At 39.1% G+C, this 18883-nt stretch overlaps 3 protein-coding genes across 4 annotated transcripts in view; 1 reads left to right on the top strand and 2 right to left on the bottom strand.

The window, feature by feature from the left end:
• LOC116288005 (uncharacterized) overlaps nt 1-18883 on the bottom strand; it is a 190352-nt gene that overhangs the window by 70069 nt on the left and 101400 nt on the right. The gene's annotated exons all lie outside the window — the stretch shown is intronic.
• LOC148911074 (uncharacterized) lies at nt 7768-10309 on the top strand. Its single transcript, XM_089030754.1, has 3 exons — nt 7768-8220; nt 8481-8695; nt 8986-10309. Exons 1-3 carry the CDS (start codon nt 7932-7934, stop codon nt 10153-10155), a joined length of 1674 nt encoding a protein of 557 aa, XP_088886880.1. The 5' UTR covers nt 7768-7931; the 3' UTR covers nt 10156-10309.
• Nucleotides 9724-12534, bottom strand: LOC148911073 (uncharacterized). Its single transcript, XM_089030753.1, has one exon. The coding sequence runs from the start codon at nt 12333-12335 to the stop codon at nt 10452-10454; it is 1884 nt and encodes a 627-aa protein (XP_088886879.1). The 5' UTR covers nt 12336-12534; the 3' UTR covers nt 9724-10451.

The following is an 18883-nucleotide window of genomic DNA, read 5'->3' as shown; positions in this document are numbered from 1 at the left end:
ATAATGAGGACAAGTCGGGTAACTGTCTCCATTCCACGCATCATACATCATTCTCTTGAAGTATTTTTCTTGTTCGTCTTTTCTATATTTCCTGAAAATACCACTTGAACCATTTGCAGTTGGTCATCACCAGTTGTAACTTTATCATCACCTATGTTAAAGAACATCGCACGGAACCTTTGGAACACCCGAGATTGCAGATTTGTGGTGATTGAGGGAGATTTGCAGGGATTTCAGACTGCAGAATAGATTTCCACTACTAAAGTCAGAGCCATAGCTGTTCCGTTTTTGACGTCACGGTCTTCGTTTTCGTCCTGGTCCAGGTCTATGATAGAGTTGAATGCCATGATGTGATAAATACAAAGGAAATGAGGTCAGGCTTTATAACCGTCGGTAAGGTATGAATACGTTTTCGGAGTCGTTTCTTATGGTATCACCAACTGTCAGCTCTTTTGTCATCGGGACGGTTTTAATTGGCGTTCACTGAAAGTCCGTTGGAATTTGCGTGGATCTCGACACGATCTATATTCCTTCATTGATCCCGCCAACAATTTCCATCATGGATTGGAAACATGAAAAATGGTTTCGTTTGAAGGTTCAGACTAATGCCTTTGCATTAACCAAACCCCGGGCTCTGCTTGCTTGGTTCGGTAGGCATAGGATTTTTTAGTGCCCAAAGCGAACAAACTCTCGATCCAGTTGGTTCTGGGTCACCGCATTCGCAGCCCCAGCGACATCCACCGTCACCATTTCAATTTCGTCTTATCCCCGGAGCGGTATTTGTAAACACAAGAATCCGTATAGTGGTAAATAACTCCCGTCGAAAACCCTCCTTAACTCGTGCTTCCCACCGCCCACAATTTTGCAACGATCCATCTCACTCCCTCTACCCCCTTCCTACTCCTCGCAACCACCTTTACCCCAAAACCAGCACCCAGCCCCACTCTCTCAAGAGTGAAACTCGCGCCTGCTACCCCCCATCCACCCGCCGGCACACCTCTTTTCTCTACCATTCTAACAGCATCCCAACACCTGAGCAACCATCACCTTGCAACCACACCCAACACTCCACACTATGCATCCCCACACTCTCCTCCCGTCCTCTCCCTACCCCCCCCCACCTACAGCTCGGTTTCCCGCACAGTTAAGGCACCAGCCCCCCCTAAACACACCACACCACCCCACCCCACCACCACACCCCTCTCCAGCCCTTCCCATCAATCCCCCGGCTTCCCCCCCCACCCTATCTCAAGCGTTGTAAGTGTGAACGAAATTTATACAAGCGCAATCGTGCCCAGGCTTGACGAATGAGCCAGTACAACATTACCATTCACATATATTCAGTGGTTTCATGCATTGTTTCGTATCGAACTTGAACAAGTTGTATTCAACAGCAACACTTTGACCACACGCAGTTGTCGTCATGGAGAATCATAAAGTCCTATTGAGGGGTCACTGAATGTAAAGGGTTTTAGCTTAAAAGGGGGACTGTGCCAAATTTCCCCAAAGGGTGTTCACCGTCCCCCACACCCCTCTCTCCAACACACTCCACCCCACTCTCCTCAACCCCCACCGCCCACCCTCACCAATTCCGATGTTACCTTTCTCCACCAACTACCCCTCCCCCCGGCCCCCCAACATCTCCCCAACACCCGAACGTTCCACACACCCCCCCCCCTCCAACCCATCCGCACCTCTCTTCCCCTCTACCATTCCTCCCCAACCACCTCTAAACCTACCCCTATGCACTGCCACCTCGCCTCTTTCACAAAACCCATCCCCTCCCTTCCCTAACCCCCCCCTCACCCTACCCCACCCAAAACTGTTCCACTCTCCTCCTTACGAACACGCTCCCCTTAACTAGAGAAGTTTCGACGGGGCGCAAGCCGGAATTCTTCTTAATCTTGTCATTATTCAACTGAATTCCTTGTTCTTGCTCTACTTGTTCCACAAACCTTTGCTTTTGGTCTTCGGTTATGCAATATTCTGGCCATCCCGACGCTTCTAGTTTCAACTTCAGATTTTCTCGAATGTAATCACGAAATAGCGTGTTGCTTCGATGGGGGTAATGCCACACTTCATGAATTTTATGAATCTCATATCCTTGACGACACGCCTCTTGCAATTCACACGTGGTCCATACCCCATTGCACAACCGACGATCTTTGCGGTCGTGAAGGCAGTCGTCTTGACACTCGTTCACAGCACACTGATAGCATAAGGTAAACATCATTTTTCCATTAATATGCATAGGCAAGACTGGAAAGTAAAGCCCTCGGGGCGGATCTACATCGCACTTGACCAGACCAAACCACTCCCCATTGATTACCTTATCATGACACTGGAGGATAGGGTCGCGACCAAAATAGAGGGTTGGGTGATGCAATGGATATTCCTCTTCCCACATGACTGTCGGATAGAGAGACACGACATCAATGTAACGAATGCGATGGGTTGAAGAATCATCGCATGACGCATACAACTGGATGGCATTGGTTCTACCTCCAAATAAAGCGTCCCGGGGATGCAAAGGTCTCAGCGAGAGAGTTTTTCCGGCAGCACGTGTTGGACACGTTCTTCACTCCATTCATGACCCCATTTTTCTACCACGTGATAGCCTTTTTCTCGTAGTTTGTGGGTGCGTCGTCTTGTAGCTTCGTGCAAATCTTTCATGGTCTTGCCAGCCTGACTGTTGAATGTTGTGCCATTTTTAAAACACAATTCACACCCATGAAAATAACATCCCTGATATTGGTATATGGTGCGGGTTCTTTCATCATAACCGTCTACTTTGGTGCCCATGATAATTTTTTCTCCCTCAAAAGATAGAGCGGTCTGAATCGGAGTGGAACATTGCTGTTGAATCACATGCAACCATTCCAAGGCCTCAGAGGATTGGATATCCCGTGACCGATAACCCATAGTAGGAACGACTCCTAGGGTGTGGGGGTTAAAAAGTTTTGTTTAAACACCCTTAAACACATGCTTGCTAACGTGACACAGTCTGTAAAGGGATCGACTGTGTACAGCTTCCAGATTAAATGTCGAAAGTGCAAACATCCTTCCATCATGACTTGAACATCCTGTCGACAATAACGCATTAATTCTTCTTGTAGATCAAACACTTGATCCTTTTTCTCGTCCAACCACTGGAGAAGACTTAACTTTTCTTCAGGATCCATGTCTTCCATCCCATAGTAGTGCGCCTCGGGGTAAGGACCAATGTAGTGGGCGTTGGATGGCGTGTTAAAGAAATGAGGAAACCAGCCTTTACCGGGACCTTGCAAATCAAAGGTTTTCGGAAACTTGCGCAAGGCCACAGGAATAAAACACAAGGAATCTTTAAAGACAACTTTATCTAAGCTCATGGTGATCACCTTGCCGCCTTGAAAAATACACATGGGTCTTTTTCCTTGTTTGATCAACCATTCTAAGATGGGGTAGGAATCGTACGATTTGAAATTATGGGCTAGGAATACATAATCTTCATGCTCTGGTTGAAACGCCCACTCACAAAAGGCGTCTATCGTATCAAACACATGAACGCGGCGTCGGCCACACGAACCCCCTTGACAAGGCTGGTCAGCAGGATCGTTTTGGCAAGCATGACACACTTTAATGGCGACCGCTTTGTTAACAATATGATGCTCTTCGAGACACTGCGTCTCAAAATCGAAAAAACAATAGCGAAATCTACTCTGGTCGTCGTTATCACCCGCCTCTTGGACAGGACTTTCTCTGTCTATGGTTTGAACATAACAAAAATGCTGGCCACGCAAAGCATTAGGCTCATCGCAGGTTTTACAGTGGTACTGATAACACACATGGTCTGTCATCTTGAGCAACGTTTTGGTTTTGTTTTGCCAGAGGTCGACCGTCATTTCACACTTGTCGCACCATTGGTAGCGCTGACAGGTGGAATGGCTGCATGAAGAGTAATGGTACACTTTGGTATGCTGATCAAAACACTTTTGATTCCAAAATTCAATATGACAGTGCTCGCAACACAAGGATTGATGACTGCGTTGATCGTAGTGGTTGGTCGAACCTTTACATTTGAGACAGGATCGTGTGCATTTGTGATGGTCTTTGTCGTTGTAGCCTTGGTCGCATCGTGTGCAATAATATCCCCGCCCCAACCAGCCCGGCATGGAAGTGATTAATTCATAATGGTCACAACGATGGTTGAGGTAGATGGTATGCTGAACAGGTATGTTGGTTTTGGCAACATAAATGACCCGGCGCGCAATTTCATCGTAAACCTTGATAAGAATGCCGGGATGTTTCTGATCCATGGTCTTTTGGAATTTTTGCAATTCGTCGTAACCGCATGGTTCATTCCATTCCACTCCGGATGCATAATACCAGGATCTTAGGGTTTCTCCTGAGATGTGTTTGCTTACGTCATCATGCAACACGTGGTTTACACCACTTAAAATGGCTCGTCCCATGCAATTGTTCGAGTGGTCGTCGTGCACAATGGATCTTGGTTTCTTGGCTCGCGCTACCTGAGGATCCATGGCGTGAAAAGCTCGTTTCACACCAGGGCGGTACTTGCGAACTTGACCCACTTCGCGGCATTCATGAGGGAGCTTTCGACGATCGGTATACCCACGACCACAGCGATAACAAAACACGCCGTTTTTATTATAATATAAGCGGTGAGGAAAGGTGACGGTAAATATTCTATCTAATGACTCTACCCAGTAAAAGACCCAACAGTCTTTCCAGTCTTTGGTGTACCAGACTTTAGTATCGGGCTCGTGTGCGGTCTCGCTGCACTTGATAATCATCATAGGATGCGCGTAAGGAGAGGAGGCCCATCGATCTGCTACTTCACGCCAGGTCATGTTGTTATGCCAACAAATAGTTTCGCGTAGGGTTGACACATCAACTCCTCCTACGTGTCTGGCTAATTCTCGAAACATGTCATCCCCCAATGAAATATGTTCATCACATAAAATGCCGGTTACAATACTTTTGTCAATTTTTTCTCTTAATTCGTCCAAGGAGAGGGTCACTCTAGCCTTCCTTCCACGCCCTTGTAAACCTCGAACTAAGGTCACTTCCACCTCAAAAGTTCCAGCTAATAACCATTCTTTCCGAGATTGTTGAATTCTTTGAATTTCTTCCATAATAATAGTTTGTCTGCTTGATGCCGATTGTCCTTTGCGCATGGGCAAAGAAACTGGCATAATTAAATCACCCCCCGTTATTTCGATACCTACTGTATCCTGGGGCTGAATATTTTCTCTTTGATGAATCACTTCCATAATTTCTTGAATGGTATGTATTACGCGCTCAGCTCCTTCTCTCACAGTTAACACATCGCTCGGATCTTTTAATTTCATAACATATCGTATGATTGACGTGCGAAACGCGTCATTTTGCCGCCACTGGGTGCGTCTTACCTCAGATAAATGGTTGTATCGACTGCGTGTCGTTACCAGTCCCCCTCTTTGTTCATAGTCTTCCAAGGCGCGAAGACATAGTGCGTCTCCATTTTCATCATCAGAAAAATAAGTATTCTCTGCGCTTTCTCGTAGCATCCCTGTTAACGAATAATGCACTGAATGAGCGTGTTGCCCTCTACTATTCTATATGTAGTATGAGTTAATATAATAGTCATATGATCCACGTGTAAAAATAAAAAAAATACAGTTGAGCAAAATTGGTCAGGGATCCACCGATCTGGGTGCGCGCATTTTATTCCTTTTAAATGATTCAACTATTCATTTCATTATCAATTGAGGAAGAAAAAAAAAAGCTCATTCATTCTTTAATTTAATTTTAATTTTTTTCAAGGTTTTTTTTTTGGTTTCTTTCTTTTTGTATCTTTTTCGTTTGTTTTCCATTGTCTTTTCTTTTCCAATTTTCTTATTGTTTTTGTAAGAATATTAATTTGCTTCATTACAAACATTGTAAACATTTCATTATGCTTGCCCAATTTAGCCTTTATCAAGTTCAACCACTAAATCCATTGCCAATTATTATTATTATAGCAACACACATCAAAAAGACAAATTAAAAGAATTTTTAGTTTATTTATACAATATGTTCCTTAAAAAATATACAAAATAAATAATAAATTTAAGAAATCAGATATAGTGCATCGCCGAATTGGCTGTACAATCTTAGAGCCATATCGGGCTCTAACTGTTCCGCGATGCTCGGCATCTCTTCCCAGTCCGACTCATCGTCTGACATACCATAGAAGAGATTGTCTTCGTCTTCCCAATAATCGTCTTCTAAAGAATCATCTAATAAACAAAGAAAGTAGAAAATGTAGTCTTTTGCTTTTTTTTTCCTTTAGGTCATGCCTGAGTAAAATTCTTAGTTATGTTACAGCTAAACAGTTGATAACTAAATACCTTTTTTTAAAAGCGTTTGGCATTAGAATAGTATATTTAATTTGTTGAGACAAAATCACTCTTTTCTTAAAACTATACCTTTAATTTGATTTACTTGCGGTTCATTTTCACGATCGTCCTTTTCGTTTGCCGACGTTTCTTGCGGACTGCTTTCTTTTTCTTCTTTCTCTTCAACAGTCAATTCAACTTTGTTCTCTATCAAAAAAAAACCAAAAAACAAGGAAAATAAGATGAAAAATTACACGAAAGAAAGAGGCATGGGTCAATTTTAAAACGATAATCTAACAAAAAGTTAGTTTTCTGAGCTTGTCCGTCAATTTGTTGTGGCAAAAAAAAAAATCAGTTTATGAGACAGCATTCACATTTAAGCATTCACATCTTAAGTTTTGGTACCTTGATTCGACATGGTGTGTCTTTTTGTCTTTTGTTTCTGAGCTCGTCGTCTTCTTCGTTTTTCCTGGTCTTGCTGGTAAAATGATTTGTCACAATAAAATTGCTCGACTTTTTAAAAAACTTCCAGTGAAAGGAATGTCAATCAATCCATACAATTTTATAACTCATACCCTGATTGGTTAATAATATAAAACCTTTATTAACCATCAACAAAAGATATATGGCATGACAAAGGCTAAACAACTCTGATTTTTTCTAGTATTTTGTTTAAAAGTCGTATTAAAAAACTATATCAGGAAAGAGAACATATAAGGATATGCTCTTTTGTGAAAAAAAACTAAAGACTTTCTTTACACTATGTGCATGTTCAGAAAGGATTTTGGTTTAGCTTTTCATTATACATTGAGGGCGGAGTTTTTTCATTCTGAATAGATTTTTTGAAATTCATTCATACATTGAGCAAACTATTAGAATCAATCTATCGGACACCTTTTTGATTTTTAAAAATAATGTTTGTGATTTTGAAAGAACTCAAAAGATTTTAGCAACTTGAATGGTTTCCAGGCAAAAGTTTGTATAACTTACGATTTTAAAAGAATAAATTATGCAAAGACCAAACTTAGTAGTTTTGGTATCCTTTTGAAGTTGTAAAAGTTCTATTCATCCTTTAATCCTCAAAAGTAAATACCGGCCAATTGTGTTTGTTTTGGTCTTGTGGCATCTTTCTTTTTGTTAGACTCTGTTTCAATTGACTTTATGATAACCTTATTCCAAAAAGCTAAGAAATGAAAAAGATAACTCCAAAGAACATACCAAAAAAAAAATAAAAAAATCTTAGATTTATTACGAGTTACTACTCTTTGAGGTAACCTGATATCTCGATTGTTAGCTGTTCATTTCTAGTGCTTTTAAAAAGCGTTATTAGCATCACTCATTACCTACACAAACAAAAAACCAATGAGCTTTTTTCTGTATTGTTCTATACATATCATCTAAATACTCCCTTTGCTAGATCGCGTAAGACCGCTGGAAAAAGATATTGGGGCGCGCTTCGATAACTTGGAATCGAGGCTATCCCTGTATACGAACTCATCTCTCTGTGACAGATATAAGAGGTTTTTAGTATTAGTTGCTGTTAAGAAAGCTTTTTGATCGTTTCAACGACTTATGGAGGTAAATAATACTAACAAGAAAAGGCAAAGAAGCCGAGGAAAGCAATGTGCAGCAGCAGCTTGCAATAGCTTTGAATACTTGAACGATGGAAGCCGTTCAAACATTCGGTTTTTCCAGTTCCCAGCGAAGGTATCTTTGCGAACTCGCTGGTGCAACTTGATCAAGAGGCAGCATGGGAGAGATGGATTTTATGTTAAGCCATCTACAGTGGTCTGCGATAAACATTTTCAGCAAGAAGACATTTACAAACCTCCAGGAGGAACGCGACATAGGTTACGGCCAGGTACGTGAGCTAAGTGATTATCGATCAAGCTGGATTTACTTTGTTTGATTGTTTCATTCAAAATGCTTACTGCATGCATGGAGCCTATGTAATGGCTTATAACATGTTCTTTCAGTCAAATGATAAGTAAAAAGTCAGATACATTAAATTCTACTTTCCTTGTGCCCATTATAGACTAGCTCGAACCTAGTAGCTTACTCAAAACTCGTTTCACTGTTTAAAATTACCTATTTATCACTATCGTTTCACTGTTGTTGCAGGTGCAGAGCCATCGATTTTCGAGTGGTCACCTCAACCCAAGAAAAAGACAAGAAGAGTTTTGACAAGAAGAGTGTTAAAAAGTAAAGAAAATGTGTCACCAAAGCCTCAAGAACAAAGCGTTTACATTGACATTGAAGAGAAAAAGGACCTTGAAGAGAGCCCCAGTGAACCTGCAGTAAATGTATGCGAGACTGACGAAACTGATATGCCTCAGGTAGTTACATACAAACTATTATGAATGTTTTTTTTCTTTTGCCCAAAAAATATACCCTTGGTATTATGGGTTTACCTTGCGAGTATAAAACTAATAAGTCTCATTTTATGTTGCACTGATAGCAGCACAGAATGCCATCCAAGTGCTCAAATATAAATGTTTGTAAAACTTATAAATGTGTTGTGCTGTTTTAAATAACTACCCATAATGTTATTGTTGTTCATTGCTATATTTATTATTATATATTTATGAGAGTAAACTTGACAAAAAACTTTCTTGTTGTATTGCAGGTACAAGAAAAATCCACACAGACTGACTGGTCATTTGATTTTCCATCATCTTCAAAGAATAATGACCATGATTATGCCTTCACCTTTACTCAAACACCTAAGTACCCTTGCGAATACCAACAGACTATGCAGGAAAGGCTAGAAGTCAAGTCAGAGATGTTGAACAGTCTTAGGGTTAAAGTGGGAAATTTACAGAAAGAACTTGATGACTACAAAGAAAGGGAATTCAGCCTTCAGAAATTTAAAGATGATGACTCTGCCATTCAGTTTTACACTGGATTCCCCAACTATGATACACTTGTGCACTTTTTTAATTACATTGAACCAAAACTTGAAAAAATGCAGTATTGGGGCAGTGGTGATGTAAAAGATTCCCAGACATATCAAGAACAAGGCAAAAAGAAACCAGGTCCCAAAAGGAACATAACATTTATAAATGAGTTTTTTATGGTATTAGTTAGACTTAAAGTTGGTCTTTTTGTCAGGGATTTAGCTGATAGGTTTAACATCTCTATGGGTCATTTTTCCAAGATTTTTTGTACCTGGATAAATTTTTTATATTTTGAATTAGACCAGTTATTTCCATTTCCTTCTCAAAGTGCAGTGAGAAGAAATATGCCAGAGCAGTTTGCTCTGTATCCAACAACAAGGGTAATAATTGATTGTACAGAGATATTTGTGGAGGTTCCCTCTTCTATGACAGCGCAATCATTAACATGGTCGAATTACAAACACCACAACACTTTTAAAGCTTTAATTGGTATTTCTCCAAATGGTCAAGTAACCTTTGTTTCTAAACTGTGGGGTGGAAGGGTTTCAGATAAGTTTATAACTCAGCAATCAGGCTTAATCCAATTTCTTAATACTGGGGATAATGTCATGGCTGACAGGGGGTTTGATATTGGAGACATCTTACCTCAGGGAGTACATTTAAACATTCCTCCTTACAAAGGTAGTAGAAATCAGCTTACTGCTGAAGAAGTTCAAGAGACAGTGCATATTGCATCTGTACGCATTCATGTGGAGCGAGCAATAGGGAGAATAAAGGGATATCATATTCTTGATGGGACCCTGCCTTTAAGTCTATCTCATGTAGCTAATCAGATATTTACTGTTTGCTCCTATCTAACTAATTTTTTGCCACCTTTACTCCCACCAAAATGTATCTGATTAATAATGAGATTATTATTAAGATAATTACAAAAGTATTTTTCTACTATAAAAGTCTTCGAATGACTATTTAGCTATCAAGTAACCAAGAACTTTTTGTACATTTCATACAAATCATGTATGTAAGATTTAGTAATAAAAATACAGTGACTTGTTTTGTCCAAAAACGTTTTTCTTAAAAACAAACCATATGTTGATAAAAATTTGTGCAAAATTGTTAATAGCCTGCAGTCAGTATACCCACAAAATACATGTACATGTAACTACTGACTGCACTTTAACTATATTTTACAAGGCTAAACACTTCTTTTGGCCTTTTGTGTCTTCTTGAAACTTTTCCAACCACCATGCTTATAAAGTGGGATGCCATGCTGAACTCTTCTTGTAAACACTTCGGGGAGAAATGCCCTTCGATAGAAGTATTCGATCCTTGGTAGAACAAAACTAAACCACCACTGTCTATCAAAGTATACTCTTTCAATGTTCAAGTTTGCTGGACCAAACCAAACTACAAAATCAATCCATTGTAGCTCACAGACAAACATTTGTCCCTGGACTTGATAGTAGTATTGATGACCATGTTTTAGTTTAGGAACTTGACCGTCTCGTATTGATAAACAGAAGTTTTTGTCCTGGCATGCTTCTTCAACAGACATTCCTTTCTTCGAAAAAGGACATTTCACTTCTAATCCACCCTGCTTCTGCCCATTAGCATTCTGGTCGAAAACCATTCTGTCAAGGCTTGCCCCATATCCTGGCCTGACTTTTGAAATAATTGTTCCTACTTCCCAGACTTTCAAATTTGCATTCCCCTCTCTAGCTTTCACTGCAATGTAGTCTTCAACTGCAACAGATTCATGCAACTGTCCATATTCAAGTGCTGGAACAGGCTTTCTGACATCAGGGATATACATCATCCTCTTTAGCAGCTTATCAGGTTCTGACGTCCTGACTGCTGCAGATTTGAAATTTGAAGCAGTCAGTTTAATCCTCTTTAATTCCCGCCAAGATGCATTTGCACTCTGTCCTCTTGTCATCCTCTCAATTGTTTCTATTTCATTGTCATCAGCTTTCTCAGTATAAATGTCAATCATTGACTTAAAATTCATAGTTGAAATGTCATAAAAATCATTGAATGGCAACTCAATATCTTGTTCTATTTCAATATCTGGTGCACTTTCAGGAACTGACTCACAAACATTGTCAATAATCAAATTCTCATCATCAACTTGCAGAGGCTTGATATCATGAAACAAGAAAAATGAAGAGCTTTGCATAGATTGAGCAAGATTGGAACACAGTGTTTCAAGTCTTCCTGTGTTTATTTGTCTGTCATCTGGAGCCCTTGGATCATACAGGCTGTTTTTTGCTTTTTTTCTTGCTTCTTTTCCAAAGCTATACTTTGTAATTACGATGTCATCCACTGGCTTAGGCTGTATCCGAACATTTCGAGGTACATTCCAACTACATAGCCTTGATGTGCATGACACTGGCTCACAGCTTTCCTTCAAACCTCTATGGGAGAAGTCTTCCATGGCAAATAAGACCCCACCAACATGATTACAATGGCCACGACCATGTACACCCCTCCCTGCTGGGCACATACAAGCAGCTTTTAAAACATCTCCAAGATGAGTGAAAGAGATAATGGCCTTGTATTTCTCTTGCTTCATGGAAGCCAACACTTCTGCTTCGACATACGTAACTCTCGTAGAACAACCGACTCGAATGTCTTTGATATGTCCCTCTTTAAAAAACTGATACGCTTTGAGTTTTTTGTAAGCTGATGTCTGAATAGATGTGTGGTTATACTTGGATGTCTTGGTTACAAGGTAATCGTAAAGCTGCACAAGGTTAAACGTGGGTAGGTTTCGTAAGTCCTTGCTCCACTGGCAGTGTGAACATTCACGCGATAGCTTTTCGTAGGTTGTTTCTTCGTTGCTTTTAGTGTTTGATACGATATTTACTAATGCTTGCTCTCTGGCTTGCGGTTTTACATAATGATCCTTGGTCTCAGCATCTCCTTGTAATCTTAAATCTTTCCTTTGGAAAGTTGTGTGACATCGAATCACAAGGTCAGACTTGTTTCCACTCGACGTCTGATTTTCACGACGTAAAATCTCGCGTAATTCCTTGACAGTAAACTTTTTTAGCTCATCAAGCGATGGAATGGTTTCCATTGAATTAGTTCACTTAAAAATTTCAAATAAAATCACCGTATTACTGACTTTTGCTACTACTTGGAATAAAAAACACACTCGTTGATAAGGGATTGTTGTTGTTGTCACGCCAGCAATACAGGGATAGCCTCGTTTTCGCGTTAGAAGCGAACACGCGGCTTAGAGTCCAGCGGTCGCTAACCGAGAACTCGAAACTGGAGTATTGCTTGTGTATTACATCTTTTGTTGACTGAATCGAAATCTCTTTTGAGTTTTATGTCTTTAACAATCATCGTTTGGGGAAAACCCTCAAAACGACTTAAAAAGAAAAAAAGAATCTTATGTACGAGTGCGTATATGCGTATGTGCGTATGTGTGTGTGTGTGTGTGTGTATGTACTTTTTTTTTTTTTTTTTGAATAGCACCAAAATAATGTTTAGATTTTCTTTGTTCCTAGTGAACGTACACAGAAGTCATATGTTCTAAAACCTCAATTTATTCTTTTCTGTCCTACGTTTTTCCATTCATTTGTTTGTCGGAAAAAAAAAATTTGTATAACATACTAATAAGTTTTAGATTTTATTTCTTCTAGTGAGCAAACACCACCGCACAGATGTCTTATGTTCCAAAAACCTTTTTTCTTCCTTTAAAATTTTCTTTTCATGTCTTTTTTAGTTCTTTTGAATTCAAAGAAAAATTTGATTAATCAGCTGTTTATTCTTTTAAAGTGGATTTCATTATAAATATGGGCACCCGAAGCACCAATTTTCTTCACCAAATCAATTTTTTTTGACAATCGTTTCATTGAATTTAATCTCCCCGTTGTACTCTTTACTATAAATCTTCAACGATGGCTTCCAACCAGGAAATTGTTGATCAATCTTCATCCAATATTGGTAAGTATACCACAGCATGCCATCTTCTCAGTTCTTGCACTGGTTTTTCCCCCCAACAAAATGCATACTTATACTTGTCTTTTTGTTGCTTTTATTAGATGTGATGGTGGTTCCCGAATCCCCTGACGTGGCCCCTAACTCGCCGTCACCGATTGGAGGACTAACGAACGATCGGGCCGCAGGAACGAGTACTGGCGATGCTGGAACGAGTAAAAAGAATGAGCAGCCTGCTAGAAAAAGAATCCGTATCGATCTCGATGAAGATTCGGAAGAGGAAGGAGAGGAAGATGAAGAAAGCAAAAAAGATCTGGAAGACTTGGTATGCAATATTTGCCTATTATCTTTAAACAGAAGATATATCAAACATCCTACCAATGTTAAAAAACATTGGGTAGAATTTTCGTGTTGTTCCTTAAGAATCCATGGAACCTGCCTACTAAGATATTATGTAGAAAATACCAAAAGCGTAGCAGGACGTAGCTGTCCTGTTTGTCGACAAATGATAAAGGTCCTTCCAAGTTTTGTATTAGAAACTTTTTCGGAAGATCGTTTACTACCAAGATGCCAATTTATCTATTTACCGGTCTCTTTTTTCATTCATTATTATAAAACTAAAATGGTAAAACAAAACAAAAAGTATAAAATGGCAATTAAGGAAATGCTAAAAAAATTGGATGGGCTTCCATCCTGATCAAATTTTCAAAAAGTTGAGGAACAAAAGTAAGACGTTTTATCTTTTCCTTTTATTCAGGTTAAAACTATTGATTCATCCGTTGAAAAGATGAAAAGGGCGTTTAGCGGTAGTGTTATGAAAATGGATGCACTTTTGGAAACTATAAATAAATGTTATAAGATTTCCGAAAAAGGATTAAAGAATATAGAACTTATAAGAAAAACAATATTGGGGAAAGATATTGATGGCCAGAATTATATGATAGATTTACAACATGCTTTAGATGAAGCAAATTGTGTGATTGATTCGGAGAGAGATGAATTTTTCTTAGATTTAACCCACATTTACGATGGTTACTGATTGACAATGGGTTTTTTATTTGATTATTTATTGATTTTCGTCCATTTTTCTACTTTAGCTTAACAACTACACTAAGAGCAAGATCACAGCTCTAATCTGCAATCTTCATATGCATCAAATATTCACCAAAATATATAATCTTATACAAATCTCATTATTAGAGAACGAAATCGTAATAGAACCCCTCGGTAGACCAAAACATCGATTACGAACAATTCTAAGAGAACTCGTAGTAGATCTTGAAAAAATTGAATCCAAAATCCGATTGGATAGGCAATCCTTAATAGCTGTTGTTCCTCATGATTTTGAAACTCGGGTAATAACTATTCCTTGAATTATCTTTTGTTGTTGTTGTTTTTTTTTTTTAGACGTGTTTTATTTGTCTGGACGATAATCAAGAGACGTATGATTCAAATAAAATGCTTTGTTGTAACAAATATATTCATAGCAAATGTGTAGTTGATTTTATGATGCTAGGTCAAACAAACCCAAAACTATGTCCTCATTGCAGGCAAACTTTTTCATTAAAGTATTATGCCCCTGTTACAGCTCAATTTCTTGAACGAATTCGTCGTAGCCGTTTAAATGTTTATGAGCCTTTTATCTTGCTAATGAAATATCACATTTCTGATTTGATATTTTGCCACCCAAATTTTTTTAGATAAATGGAAAAAAATGTGGCCTATGCAAGCACCAACGCTCAGTGAATAACAAAAGACTTGAAGAAAAATATAATTTAATGTGTTGTAAAGAATATGGCATTAGCGAATTCGTTCATGAAACATGCCTAGTAACTTATCTCGACAGAGGATTGATTTATTGTGTAAACAGGTTTGACGATAAGGGTCATTTTATGAAAATTGATCATAGCATTAAATTTTATTCCTCTTTTAAAGAGATAAGTAATCAAAAAAAATTAGTAGAGTCACTAGATAAACAAATGATTGATTTTACCAAATATTATTTTTTCCAAGTCATTTTAAAACATCGTTATCATCAAGACTACCTTAATGAAGTTGACTTGACGAGTTATGAATCAATAAATCATGAGCAACTTATTCAAGAATTGTAATTAAGAAAAAAAAGAAAGAAAGAAAACCTGTATATAAATATATAGTGTAATCAAGTAATCATTTTGCTGAACTTCTAATAAAAATTGTGAACAAGAATTCTGTTTGTGTGTGTGTCTTTTTGTTTGATGGTAAAATCATAAAGAGCATGGAGTAAACTCAAACTTCAAATTCAGATTACAATTATAATATGACCAATGAAAAGGGAGAAAATGGTGAAGAGGGTGTTGATGGGGATAAAAAAGATAATGCTCCAACTTTAATTAATCATTACCGTGTTTCTATTTTTATACAATTTTTTTTTTCTTTTTCTTTTTTTGACCTAAAAAAACGTGTATCACGGCAAAAAGGTTTTAGTTTAGTCTCAACTTGGCTCATAGACTCCACTGTGATTAAGCGCGAACAAAGATTCAAGTCATAGAAAACACAACGCAAAGGGGGAAAATGCAAAAGAATTGTCCAAACTCAGAAAGCCACGCGTTAACAAAAGAATATTTTCTACAGTGTCAAAATTGTACCGAGGCGATAACTCGGATCAAAACAAACACGTTTAGGAATCCGTTTTCACCGCATTTTCTATCAACTCATTGTGATCACTGTTTCGTGGAACGGCAGTACCTTCGAAGAGATTTAGAACCAGAAATTTGGAACTACTTTAAAACAATGGAACTTAAAAAGACCCTGGATAGGATTGATAATTTAGTGCATCACTCATTCTAGAACGTTTTTATTTCAATTTTACACCAAGAAAATAGTCGTAACATGTCACTGGGACCACTTTTTGTAACTGAAAGCAAATGAAAACAAAAATAGAACTTAGTCTCGTCACATGCACCATGACTCAACTTGAGCCTATTGGATAATATGATCATTACCTCATCTTATTCCACCTTTTATTTCAAATCGTAACCCTGATTTCCGATCAGTTGCTGCATCGAGTTGGACCTAGTAACTAGTACAAGACTAAATCATGACTTCAATCGAATCTTCTATCTACTGTTTTTGTAAAAAACCTGCCAGATCCTATTCCACCAAGAATGGCGGTAAAATGGTAAAGTGTGGAGTCGTTCTCAATTATCCTCAGATACAAGAAACACTAAAACAATTCAAAACGAAGCGTGAAAGACATGAAGCCTTACAAACTATGAAGTTGGGATGTAACATGAATCTTTGCTTCCATGATGCTCAACAACTTGGTTCTTCTCATGGATATCGCATAAAAAAGTTTCCCAAGTGCGAGCATAATGTGTATGCCAAACTCTTGGTGTGCCATTCACAAGCCAACAATGGTAAAGTCTTTTGGGCCTGCCCTGTTCAATACCCTGACATTGATTGTGGTTTCTTTCAATGGGCAACGGATACAACAATTCAAAAACAAGACAAGCGTAAGCAAAATGTTGTTGAAAGCGAAAGCGACATTAGCGATGATGAAAATGAAGGTCGTTCTTCAAAATCCAGAAAGAAGTCAAGAAAGAGAAAAATGAAAAAACTCAAATGCGAGTCATCTGATAACGACACTACTAGTGAAAGTGAATCTGAAGACCAGCGCCCCCCATTAAAGAAGAAGAAGAAAAAATAAATGCTTGGCTTAAAACGAACTCTTATCTCTAACAATTGTTTTTAATTTTTTACCTTGTAATCCTAATTTATATTTCACTCATTTAAAAATAAATAAATATACGATTTTTAAAAACCTACCTGAGACTTGATTCATTCTTGACTTGTGTACTTGCGCGGGCATGTAGTGACGTCACCTCATCTTTTGGTTTGCGCGCGCACTTTTTTTTTCCGTTCATTCAAGATTGGGCTTGAGCTAGCGCGCCTTTTTTTTTTACTTGCGCGCGCATGTAGTGACGTCACCTCATCTTTTGGTTTGCGCATGCACTTTTTTTTTTCGTTCATTCAAGATTGGGCTTGAGCTAGCGCGCCTTTGCACCCCCTCCCCTCCCCTCCTTTCCCCTTTGCTCTCGTTTCCATGGTTATTGCATTTCTTGAATCTATGAATATAATGAGTCGTCTATCCATAGTCCCCACATACTACTGGCTTCCAATTCCCTTTCTGCAGCTGCCCGCTCTTCTTCTGGGCGCGTTTGGTCGGCTATTATTTCCCGCTGCATATCGGTGTGGTGTTCTAAGTCTTCGACAGCACCACTTAATTGCCGAATTTGCTCGTCTTTGAGGGTAATTTGATTTCGCAGTTGCATGCCTTCCTGTTCGGCTTCCGCAAAGGCATTGGCGGAATTCGCAAGTGCTTCGTCCAGCCCCTTTGCTACTTCCAAGGAGTGCTTAAAGGACTGCATTGTCGTAGCCTGTCTCGCCTTAGCATCGTTGAGTTCTTCTTTGACTGCCTCGTATTTCTCGTTTGTTGCATCCCTTTCCTTTTTCGCGGTTTGTAGTTCGTCAATTAGTTGTTTTCTTTCTCCTCCGCGGTCATTCCGCATGTATTTGATTCTATCCACGAGCCTTTCTATTTCCGCGTCTTTTTCCCTTCTGAGGGAGGCTATGGCCGCAAGCTTTTCCTGTGTTAGATCGCCAATTTCGAAGTTATGCCTTTCTATTTCCTCAGATAGGTATCTTATTTCTTCCTTTGCATTTCGAAGTTGCATGGCTTTTTGGTCTTCTGTCTTTCCGCCTGCTTCGGGCGGCAGTCGCGCAAAGGCGGCGAAGAATCTTTGTTTGCCAATGTTTATTCGCTCCTCGGACATTTGCTCCTGTATTGCTAAATTAGGTTCCCCAATGGCTTGCCTTAAAGTTGGGGGAATCTTAGGGTCGGTAAAGAACCTTCCTCTTTCATCTCTAATTACGTAGACTTTAGAGCCGCTCCTTGGAAGTCTGTCCAGGATTATTTCTTTACCCCATTCATTGTATTCATCGAATAACATTATTGCTTTCTTAGGATCCCAATCGGGTAATAGTTTCTCCAGCCTATCGGAGTCGTCCGGTTGTTCTTTTTCCATGGATTCATCCATTTGTTCCTGGACTTTACTAAGCCATTGGGCATCAGGAGCTTTGGTAACTGGCCCCAAATCTTCCATTCGTAAATATTCTGGAATGGGTTCGTATGGATTCTTGGACCTAAATTTGTCTCTTAAAGAACGCATAGCATCGCGGGCCCTGCCGCCATACTTGCTTCTTAATTTCTTAAAAAGACTTTGCCCGTCTACGTTAGCAGCAGGTAGGGGGACTCGCGAAATCCGAGTTACTAAGCATCGAATTTCACGGGTATTACCTGCGTTTCAGGCCCCTCTAAATGTATGCGTCCGCATCGGGAATTACCCGTGTTGCGCGATATGTCCCTTACTGCTGCTGTGTCACGAAGGTTAAAAGATAAGTCTTATATACGATGCATGAATGTAAAGAGTTTATCTACGACTTCTGTGTAAAGTGCTTGAAACCCAAGTTTGTGCCTACTAAACCAAATAAGTATATTTGTTGTGGTAAGAAAATGCAAATAGAAGATGACACGTCAGCACAGTCTTTCGAGTGTGGTAAGAATATTCGTAATGCCGTACCAAATGCTACCAAAGAGCAATATTACGCCAATGGAGGTCTTAAGAAAACACCTTATAA

This window comes from Actinia tenebrosa, unplaced genomic scaffold (genome assembly GCF_029948245.1).
Source record: "Actinia tenebrosa isolate PJP-AT-01 unplaced genomic scaffold, QUT_ActTen_1.0 PGA_scaffold15__27_contigs__length_11533743, whole genome shotgun sequence".
NCBI classification, from domain to species: domain Eukaryota; kingdom Metazoa; phylum Cnidaria; class Anthozoa; order Actiniaria; family Actiniidae; genus Actinia; species Actinia tenebrosa.
This window is presented reverse-complemented; position numbering and strand designations above follow the sequence as displayed.